The 10,609-nt window shown below is 57.0% G+C and overlaps 1 protein-coding gene across 8 annotated transcripts in view; it reads left to right on the top strand.

The window, feature by feature from the left end:
* Window positions 1–10,479, top strand: part of HECTD4 (HECT domain E3 ubiquitin protein ligase 4) — a 156,288-nt gene extending 145,809 nt beyond the window's left edge. For all 8 annotated transcript variants that reach the window (XM_059677155.1, XM_059677157.1, XM_059677161.1 and 5 more), the window contains 9 exons: window positions 191–337; window positions 1,292–1,411; window positions 1,954–2,109; window positions 3,513–3,616; window positions 3,742–3,963; window positions 5,824–5,990; window positions 6,287–6,482; window positions 7,051–7,273; window positions 8,375–10,479. In XM_059677155.1, the coding sequence (XP_059533138.1) occupies window positions 191–337; window positions 1,292–1,411; window positions 1,954–2,109; window positions 3,513–3,616; window positions 3,742–3,963; window positions 5,824–5,990; window positions 6,287–6,482; window positions 7,051–7,273; window positions 8,375–8,511 (1,472 nt within the window). In that variant the 3' untranslated portion in view covers window positions 8,512–10,479. The remainder of the gene's footprint in view (window positions 1–190; window positions 338–1,291; window positions 1,412–1,953; window positions 2,110–3,512; window positions 3,617–3,741; window positions 3,964–5,823; window positions 5,991–6,286; window positions 6,483–7,050; window positions 7,274–8,374) is intronic.
* Window positions 10,480–10,609: the final 130 nt, after the last annotated feature.

The following is a 10,609-nucleotide window of genomic DNA, read 5'->3' on the forward strand; positions in this document are numbered from 1 at the left end:
TATAAGTTTAAAAATATAATACACAGTCAACCCAGGGCCTCTCGCTGGCCTGCCTGGGCCTTGCCCTTTGTCACAGGCACATTGGAGGGTAAAATCCACAGTGGGCAAGGACCACCTGAGTTTGTTCACAAATGGAGTCTCAGCCTCGCTCTGCTGAGACCCCAGCCTGACTGCCCCCCTCGCCCCGCAGACGTGCCCATCGAGAGCCTGCGCCTGCGCTTCGCCCTGCTCCAGTCCCTGAACACCACGCTGGAGACCTTCTTCCTGCCCCTGGTGGAGCTGCGCCCCACGCCCATGTACACCCACAGCATCGCAGCCCTGCTGAAGGAGGCCAAAGGTCAGTGCCTGGGCCCTCCCGGGCCAGCCCACAGGCAGTGTCATGTCACGTCACGTGGCCATTGCCCACATCCAGGCCACTGCCCAGGATGACACCCCCACACCCAGCCGTACACGTGACGTGCAGGTCTCCTCTGGAGCAGCTGGTCTGCCCAAGAGCAGTTTTCTGTGCCCGGCACACACACGCTAAAGCTCCGAACTACTGTCTGCTTCCCAGAGATGGCCATGCGCAGACGAGTGTCCTTCCAGGTTTTTCACATACAAATAGACCCATTTTTGTCTTATTTGTAAAATCAGAATGGTCTTATATGTCCTGTTCTGCAGTTCCATTTCTGTGTGGTAGCCTGCCTCAGGCCTCCGTGGGCATCCACAGAACCTCACCTCACAGACCACCTGTCAGGGCTCACAGTTGAGTCACAGCCTTTCTCTATTGATGGACACTGGGGTGGTTTTATTTTTGCTGTTTCAGGAAACGCTGCAGCAAACCTCTTTGTTCGCTATGTGTTTGGGTTTGTATTTCCACCAACTGGGTGCCTCCTGGGTGTGACAGAGTCCATGGGTTTGTGAGTTAGCGTTCAGGTAGAGCAGCGGTTCTCAACCTGTGGGTCGCGACCCCGTTGGCGGTCGAACGACCCTTTCACAGGGGTCGCCTAAGACCATCCTGCATATCAGATATTTACATGACGATTCATAACAGTAGCAACATGACAGTTATGAAGTAGCAACGAAAATAACTTTATGGTTGGGTCACAACATGAGGAACTGTATTTAAAGGGCCAGAAGGTTGAAAACCACTGAGATAGATCCTAACAAATTGTCCTGCATAAAGACCATTGAGGCCCCCACCCAGGGCCTGAAGGGCGTCCAGGAGGACGCAGTGTGGCCTCCACCAGGCCTTGGTAACAGGGAAGGAAAGGAAGCAGCCCCACCCAACCTCTCCAATTCCTCCCGTCAGGGCTGATCTTCTATGACACGAAGGTGACTGTCATGAACCGGGTCCTGAACGCCACCGTGCAGAGGACCGCGGACCACGCGGCGCCGGAGATCACCCTGGACCCCCTGGAAATCGTGGGAGGTAAGACCAGCTACGCAGACCAGCAGGCGCAGCAGCAGCGCTTGCATTCACACAAGTGAGTTTGCACACATAACAGAGCCTCCAGAAGAAGGGAGTCCAGGGCTGGGGGACAGTCCCCATCCATGTGGCTTCCACCTGCAGGTTCCTCGCATGAGAGCTCTGCGCTCCAGGCAGCACGAGGGAGGGGACCCTTTCCTTACATCTCGCCCTGGCCACACCCACTGCAGGGGAGGGTGGGACGTGTAGACTTCATTCTGGTTGGCCAAGGATCTGCTAACATCGGGTTTCTGGCATCACAGAGAGGGGCCGGGGTGGGGGTGACTTCCCCAGGAGACAAAAGGAGGGACCAGAGGAGCCGACACTTAGAGAACCGGGAATGACTTCAGGAGGGCACCACTGGAGAGATGGGAAGATGTCCCAGAGCAGAGAGAAGGCAAGGGGCCTGTCGGGCCAGGGTGAGGGCTGAGCCGCAGGCAGAGAGGGGGAGGGGCCGCACACTGCCCCGGGGTTGGTGGGTGTTCTCAGTTCCTCTCTCTTTCCAGGGGAGATCAGAGCTTCTGAAAACTCCTACTTCTGCCAAGCTGCCAGGCAGCTGGCCTCCGTGCCATCGTCTCAGCTTTGTGTCAAACTGGCCAGTGGCGGTGACCCCACCTACGCCTTCAACATCCGCTTCACTGGGGAGGAGGTCCATGGCACCAGTAAGTGGCAGCCCCATCAGACCCCATCGCCCAGTCGGGGTGGAGCCGTGTTTAGAGTACGTTTCCTGTGCTGACTTTTAGCCTAAACTGCCAGGAGTTCCCCCATTAGCAACACTCAAAGCCAATTCCTCAACCTCTGCTCTGCAGAAGCCAGCACTGCCCCTGGCAGCAACTGTCTGCCATTCCCGGGCTCAGGGACGCACTTCTGCTTTTGCTGTTAAGTGCGCCGGGCAGCATGTCCTCAGTGCGGACTGGCCTCCGCCCCAGGGGAGCCCCTGGCCGCGGGGCTGGTTGGGCTGAGAGCTTGTAAGTGCCCGTGAGAGAGAGGGCATTTGGAGCCCCTGACGGAAATGGGACTTTCTGTCATGTCACTCTGTAAGGATGAGGAGAAGCAACTCAGAAAATGTTGCCTCATGGTCCTTTCGGTCACTTTTAGCCCCAAACAGTCAGGAAATGTCTCCACTCTGGATGGGAGAAGCCCAGCTCTTCACCTGGGCACTGGGGGGGGGGGGGGGGGGAGCGCTGCTGGGGCCGCAACATCCCAGCAGCACTGGGTGTCCTCTGCCACCTCCCCGCCCCCCGGTGCTCAGAACATGCCAGGCCCCTGCCCAACCCCCCCACTCCTCAAAGCACCAGAATGTCACAAAGGCCAGCATTGCCCCCCTTCGCAGACCTGGGCCAGGCAGCTTCCTGGGGTTCAGCCCAGGTCTGTCCGACTCCAAAGCCCCGCCCTTGGACTTGGTGGCTTCAGCTGGCAAATCTGCCCCTTCGTGAAGCTGAGTGAGGGCCAGGCCCTGACAGCTGCCCCCAAGCAGGTCTCCCACCTGGCTCTGGCCGGGCACGCACAGTTGTCCTGAGACCTTCCTGACTGGGGGCACCGGCCGGAGCACACGGGGGCGAGGAGGCCCGGCCCAGAGAGGAGTTTTGCAAGAACCCGAAGGCACCTTCGGAGTGGCCGCCACGGGAAGCTGATCACTGCCCGGTGCCCTTCGCATGTGTTCGCGCATCATCCGTTCACTTTCGCGTTCCCTGAACGAACACTGAGCACCGGGCCTTCGTGGGAGCAGAGCTGAGTGAAACGGGTGCCCTGCTCTTGGCACCGAAGGTGGACATGGAGCCAACAGGCCCACAAATCAGTGTGAGCGCGCAGCCTGACACTAGCCTGTGAGGTTGGCAGAATTCCTGTCCCCATCGGATAGAGATGGAGGCCACCCAGCTGGTCGGTGACCTGGCAGATCTGACCCCAGGTCTCCCACCCGGCCCGCAGGCAGATTTCCTTTCCACTCCACCTGCTGCGGCCCGGCTGGCCAATGAGTGCTCTTCCCAGGTCGGACAGGGTGTGCTGGGCAGGGGAGGCTGGCAGAGCCCCAGTGCTGATAGGGCTCCATCTGTCCCGCCCGCAGGCGGTTCTTTCCGCCACTTCCTGTGGCAGGTGTGCAAAGAGCTGCAGAGCTCCTCGCTGTCCCTCCTGCTGCTGTGCCCCAGCTCAGCCGTCAACAAGAACAAGGTAAGGCACCCGAGGGTGTGTCCGCACCAGCTCTGCCCGTTCACAGGCCTCCCTCTCTGGCTGGGCCAGCTCTGGGACACGTTTCCCAGGCCACTCCGTCACCCCATCTCTGCCTCCACATGCAGGGCAAGTACATCCTGACCCCCAGCCCCATCACCTATGGGGAGGAGCAGCTGCTGCACTTCCTGGGGCAGCTGCTGGGAATCGCAATTCGAGCGGATGTCCCTCTGCCCCTGGACCTCCTGCCCTCCTTCTGGAAGACACTGGTGGGGGAGCCCCTGGACCCCGACCAAGACCTGCAGGAAGCAGACATACTCACTTACAACTACGTCAAGAAATTCGAAAGTGTAAGTGAAAAGCCCGTTTATTCTGGGGGACAGCAGGGCCCCAGAGCAGTGCCCTGGACCCTCCCTTATTGCCACCTCTATGGCCCCAAGTAAGTCCGGTGGGAGCGTTAGGAACGCCTGCCATCTCTGGCCGCAAGGCTTCCCTCCCTGACAGCAGCCGCTGCGGGTGACCTGACCAGACCTGCTAGACCTCCCAGGGACGCAGGGTGACAGGTTCCCGGCCCCTGAGTGAGCAGAGGGGTGGGGTTGGAAGTGCTACAAGCAGACCATTTTCACTGGAAAGAGCTTTCAGGACCTCACTGAGAGCACAGCTCAGTTCTGGGACCTCCTGAGATGGGAGGGAAGGCAGAGGGAATGGAGCTCTTAGTCCCTCCCCTGATGCAGGGATGAGAGACGGCGGGGACACAGCTGTGTCTAACCACCCCTCTCTGCACACAGACTAGCCAGGGGCCCAGGCTCTGGTTGAGCCTGTGGGAGCCGCTCTGGGCCGTCCATGCACTCAGCAGGCATGAGATAGGCCTGCCTTGGGCTCACAGCCCGTCCTCATGGAGCCCCCGGGCTGCGGGAGGGCTGTCCTCAGACTTCCTTCCATAGGCCAGGAGGGAAATAAGGCCCAGACAGGGGAGCTGGCTGGAGCGAGGGTACCAGTGGGGCCCCGGTCTGTCCACTGACTGGGGCCCTCTCTCCTCACCCCTCTTCTCAGGTGAGAGACGGCGGGTGGTGTGGCCGAGGCCTCCAGACTAGCCCCTCTCCTTGAGGCCAGCTGCCTGTGCTGCGGGGGAGCTGGCTTTGTGCCTGTCCACGGGGACCTCAGCTGAGGGAGGTTGTCAGCTGATTCTGGCACAAAACTTGAGGGGCCTCTGAGGGCCTCTGCCAGGCTCTCGGTAGCAGCCGTCCCCTTAGCCACCACTTGAGGGCAGACGGCTCCAGGGCGCAGAGATCCTGGATGGCAGTGGGCTTGTCAGCAGGAAAAGGGAGGATGGATTGTCCAAACGGTCAAAGCAGGATTCCCCATGGTCTGGGCATTTGTGAGTGCCCACCAGGCCCTGGTCTGAGAAGTCTCCTGGGCTGTGGGTGGCAGCCTGGGCCTGGGGCAGGCAGGGTGTAAGAGGTGTCCAGGCAGATAGTCCAGCAAGGCTTCTGTCTGAAGGGGCTGGGCAAGGCCACCAGGAACACCAGGACTACATGGGGTGGGGGCAGCACACGACCCAGGAAGAAAGGCTCGCAGCTTCTGCTGGGGTGCCGGCAGCCTTCACGCGGCAGGCAGGTTGCTGCACAGGACACTACATGCTCAGACCCTCACTTGCACTTCACCATCCCAGAGCTTCGGGTTTATACTCCTCTGGGTCAGATCCTGTCATCTCAGTAGCCCATCGTGCACATCGCTGTCTTTTGGAATATAATTTTGGTGTGCCAAATGGTGGATGCGCCCATATATCATCCACAGATGGGATTAAGTCAGGGCTCTCTGCTGGCAGGTGATAGAAAACCCAGCTCAAACCAGCTTAACGAAATGTACACAAAGAGATTCCGGCTTCAAACGGGGCTAAAATGACAGCATCAATACCTGGTCTGAAGGTGACCCCAGCAAGACAAGGTGATCCATCTCACAATCATGCCCACATCAGTGAATGAGGCTGCTGCTTCCACACAGAAATAGGACAAGCCCTGCAGTTGTGGTCTCACAGGCCCAATCCTGAACCGATGGCAGGCTCTGATTGGCCAGACCCATGCCATGTGCCATTCATGATGGCCAAGGGGAGCCCCCACCCAAAATGCCTGCTGTTTGCCCATCTGGAGATCGAGGTTGTCTCCTGGGAGTGGGGCAGGCAGTTAGCCCCTGTCTGCCTCTGCCTCCAGATCAACGACGAGATCGAGCTGGAGGCCCTGTGCGCCGAGATCGCCTCCCAGCACCTGGCCACTGAGAGCCCCGACAGCCCCAACAAGCCCTGCTGCCGGTTCACCTACCTGACCATGACGGGCGAGGAGGTGGAGCTGTGCAGCCGCGGCCGGCACATCCCTGTGGCGTGAGTGTGTGTGCACGGAGGGGACTGGCCGAGCTGGCTGGCTGGGCTCTAAAAGCGGCACAAGGGTCCCAGTCAGGTGACAGGCAGCAGGAGGGAAATGAGGCAGGACGCTGGGCATCAAGAAAGATGGTGGACCATCTTCAGCAGAGGGACGTTTATATTAGAAAAGACCAGCTGAGGTGGTGACACCAGAGGTGGGATAGGCAGAGTTCATTGAGCTGGGTAACTGGGCACCTAGGAGCAACCCCATCAGCTGCCTCGGCCTCTTCCCTCACCTGTGTCCCCCTGACCCACAGATGGGAGAACAAGGACATCTACGCAGCTGCCATCCGGAGCCTGCGCTTGCGGGAGCTGCAGAACGATGAGTGCGCCACAGCCGTGCGGGCGGGCCTGGGCTCCATTGTGCCCCTGCAGCTGCTCACCACTCTCAGCCCTCTGGAGATGGAGCTGCGGACTTGCGGCCTCCCATACATCAACCTCGAGTTCCTGAAGGTCAGTGCTGGGGCTGGGCGGGCAGGCAAGGCCTGTCCCAGCACTTCCTGTGCCCCAGCACCCTCCTCCTCGCATGTGGGAGAAGCTGTGCTCATCCCTGTCTCACAGCTGAGTAACCTAAAGCTAAGACATAAGTCACTTGCCCAAGTTCACACAGCCAGCAAGTGGCAGAGTCAAACTTTGTACCCAGATCACCTGCTTCCAGAGCTCAGGCCTTAAGCCACCATTCTGAGCTGATGGACCATTCTTGCCAAGACCCCTCCATGCTTCAGCTCATGCCAGCTTCTCTCAACTGGGCCCTGTGTCCCACGGTTGCTGCTTCCTACCTGAGAGACCTTGCCCAAGTGACTTCACCTCTAGTGGGAACGGTGACAGGACCTGCCCAGTGGGGTCAGTCACAGTCACACAAACCAGCACTGATACAACTAACTCTGCGGTCACTGTCAGCATAGTCCTCGCCCTGGGTCCTGCGGCCATCGTTTCCCTGCTGCACTCTGTCCTGGGATTGGCCTACCCCCTGGGTCAGCAGAGGCCAGGTCTGCTCACATCTGGGGGCCTTTCTTCCCAGGCCCACACCATGTACCAGGTGGGGCTGATGGAGACGGACCAGCACATCGAGTTCTTCTGGGGGGCCCTGGAGATGTTTGCCCAGGAGGAGCTGTGCAAGTTCATCAAGTTTGCCTGCAACCAGGAACGCATCCCGTTCACCTGCCCCTGCAAGGACGGAGGCCCCGACACAGCCCATGTGCCCCCATACCCCATGAAGATCGCCCCCCCAGATGGCACAGCAGGTACTGCCTTCCCTGGTCATGTGCCAAGTTGGGAGACACAGGCCCTTCTCTGATTAGAACGGGGCGCTGCATGAGGGAGGGAGAACAACAGATCAGGGACCCCAAACACTAAAGCCCAGATATAAGTGGCGGAAAGGCCAGGGGTCACATGCCTTCCAAACCTGACCTTCACCAAGTAGCAATACAGGTCCAATCCTATATAATAAAGATGTAATATGCAAATGGTCGTTAGCGACTGACCACGAAATGACCGGATCACAGATCAGCAGGAGGGTGGGGCAGCGAGCTACAAGTGGGTGGCAGAGAGCTATGGGAGGGGGCAGAGGGGGTGGAGGGAACTATAGGAGGGCAGGGCAGTGGGCGGAGAGCTACAGGAGGGCGGCCACGAGCTACTGGCTACAAGCTGGCAACGGAGAGCTACAGGAGGGGGCAGGGCAGCAAGCAACTGGTGAGCTACTGGCACATGGATTCATGCGCAGGGCTACTGGTATTGATATATTTTCTAATATTTGTAAAAGCTAAAAATCTAGACATGTTTTAATCTTTCAACTTTTAAATGCAGCAAAAGAGCCCTAGCTGGTTTGGCCCAGTGGATAGAGCATTGGCCTGCAGACTGAAGGGTCCTGGGTTCGATTCCAGTCAAGAGCATGTACCTCAGTTGCAGGCTCCTGGCCCTGGTTGGGGGCATGCGGGAGGCAACCAATCTATGTGTCTCTCTCACATTGGTGTTTCTCTCTGTCTCTCCCTCTCCTTTCCATTCACTCTAAAAATCAATGGGAAAGAAGATAAAATAAATAAGTAAAAACCAATGGGAAAAATATCCTTGGGTGAGGATTTTTTTAAAAATTGAAAAAATAAATAAATGCAGCAAAATAATTTCATTAAAAAACAAACCCTTTGCTGTCTGCAACAAGATGGCTCTCAGGTCAGCAGTCTGGTGCCTGTGCTGGACAGCAGTGGTGTGTCTGCCTTTTCTCCTCCAGACTCTTCTCCTGCACCACCTCCCGCCCCATGCGAGGGGCCAGCCAGGCTTAGGGCTCCCAGGGATCCGAGCCCGGCCACAGGCCCAGCCCTCTAACACGGACCCCGTTTTTCCCGTAGGTTCCCCAGACTCTCGCTACATCCGCGTGGAGACCTGCATGTTCATGATCAAGCTTCCCCAGTACTCCTCTCTGGAAATCATGCTGGAGAAACTGCGTTGTGCCATTCACTACCGCGAAGACCCCCTGAGTGGCTGAAGGGAGGGAGCTCCAGAGTTAGGCTGTCACCGAGGCACTGCTCTGCCGGCTTGGAAAGCCTGCCGCTGCGGGCATGTCCCTCCAGGGAGGGCCCTGTGTGAGGAGTTGGCGACATTTTGCTTTTCTGAACTTTTGTCCACATTCCAGGGCCTCCTGGAAGACTGAACCTTTTGTATTTGTCCGTTCGTGATGGGTTGGTTCTTTTGCTACCGTTCATGGTGTTTGTAGGGTAGTTTAGTTCCGTTTGTGTCTCATTTGATCTTCCTGGACACTGTCCTTCGTGGCCACCAGATTCTGATGCCCTAGGGCCCCAGATGGTTCCACATCACAGAACCACCCAGCTGGAAGCTGGCGATGAGATGCCAGCCACCACTCAGAGTCCTGTTCCTTCCGAGAACACATCCACAAACAAGCCTGTGGCCAGGCCTGCCCCACCTGCCGGAGCCGGAGTTCCTCCTGGACACGGCTCCTGCAGGCCTTCCATCTTGACGTGGTTGGACCGGCTACCTAAACAGGGGAGGTTTGTGTGTGAATCTTTAGAGCCTGGTTCATGGTCTGGGCTTTTCTGAGGAAAAGTCCACAGTGGTCCCCCCGTCCCTTCCCATTCAGACTCTGCTCTCCGTCAGTTCTGGGGCCTGGTCCGCGTTTCCCGAGTGCTGCTCGGGAGCAGGCGACCAGAGGGTCCCTTCTGACGCTGGTTCGCAGAGGCAGGCGGCTGCGTCCCACTCCAGGAGGTGAGAGGACACCTGGAGTCGGAGGGACAGTGCTCCGGACGGACTGGATAGGAAAACACGTGACGCAAGCCTTCCCCACTCCTGTGCTCAGAAGCGGCCCTTCCTCGCTGCAGGGATGAGGAGCTGAGAACAGGGTCCCGCGCCCACTTTAGCGCTGTCTGAGGTGCTCTGCTCAATTCGGGTCTGCTTCAGTGACTAAGACCTTCCAGTCCAGATGGAGACGCAAGGGAGGTCCTTCTGCCCCCGGCTGGGCCCACCCAGCACCCCCTCGCTGCCCCATGTGTGTGCCAGGGCTGGGCTGCCCAGCTCACCCACTGCCCCAGTGCATTTGTGCCCCCCCGGGTCTTTGTCCAGTGGTACTTTGTTGAAGAGCAGCATATGCCATCTTGTTGGACTGTCATTTGGGCCTTGCCAGTTCTCACAGAATTCATCACTGTATTTATTGTACAATATTGTGAATATTGAAGTTCTGAGTGAGTGCTGAGAGGTGGTTTTGGAGTGTGAATGCTGGTGAGAGGAGGATGTGCTCCTCCTTCCTCTGCCTGTTGGAAACGTGGATTTTTGAGCCGTTAGCATCCTATCTCCTCCCTGTTATTCCTAGGAACTGCGTTAAGGACCATTGTAGAAAAGATCCCCTGCCCCAAGGAAAAGATAAACCTGGGTTAACCGTCCCGTTGCATCACTGATATGTGATGTGGGACCAGTGTCTGGCGGTGAGTGCCTGCAGTGTCCCCATCTGGAGAACGTGGTTGGCCACAGCCCCCTAGACTGGAGGTCACAGCAGGATGTAGTCCTGACAAGGATCCTCTTACTTCATTTCTGCATAATGAAAGAGCCTTTGGATTTATTAGAAGTGGTTTTTCCTCCTGTATTTTTAAATTCTTAGTTCCCTCTAACCCTTCCCATCCCTTGAATGAACTCAGAATTCTGTTCGCTACCTCCCCATGAGGGGGTTGGGAAGCTTCTGTTGGCCAATCACTTGATTAGATGATAGCTGTGAGTTATCTGCTGCTAACATGACTGCTTCTCCCAGAGAGCACATTGAGGTCCAGACAGATCTAAACCTTGGCCCTAAAACACATGTGCTGTAAAGTTACTTGATGTGTATTTATTATAATTATTTATGGTTGCATTTAACAAACTTTTCATTCAGTTTGATGCTATTTACACCACTGCTGTGTAAAGAAAGCTCACTACAGGAAAAAAGTCTCACCAATAAATAATCTTCATCTAATTTTGATTTTCCCTAAGAATTGTGTGATCATCTACTCTTTTTTAAAAAATTTTATTTTTCAATTACAGTTGACATTCAATATTAGTTTCAGGTGTACACCACCGTGATCAGACATTTACATCTTAAGATT

The sequence above is a fragment of the Myotis daubentonii genome, chromosome 19 (genome assembly GCF_963259705.1).
Source record: "Myotis daubentonii chromosome 19, mMyoDau2.1, whole genome shotgun sequence".
Classification (NCBI taxonomy): domain Eukaryota; kingdom Metazoa; phylum Chordata; class Mammalia; order Chiroptera; family Vespertilionidae; genus Myotis; species Myotis daubentonii.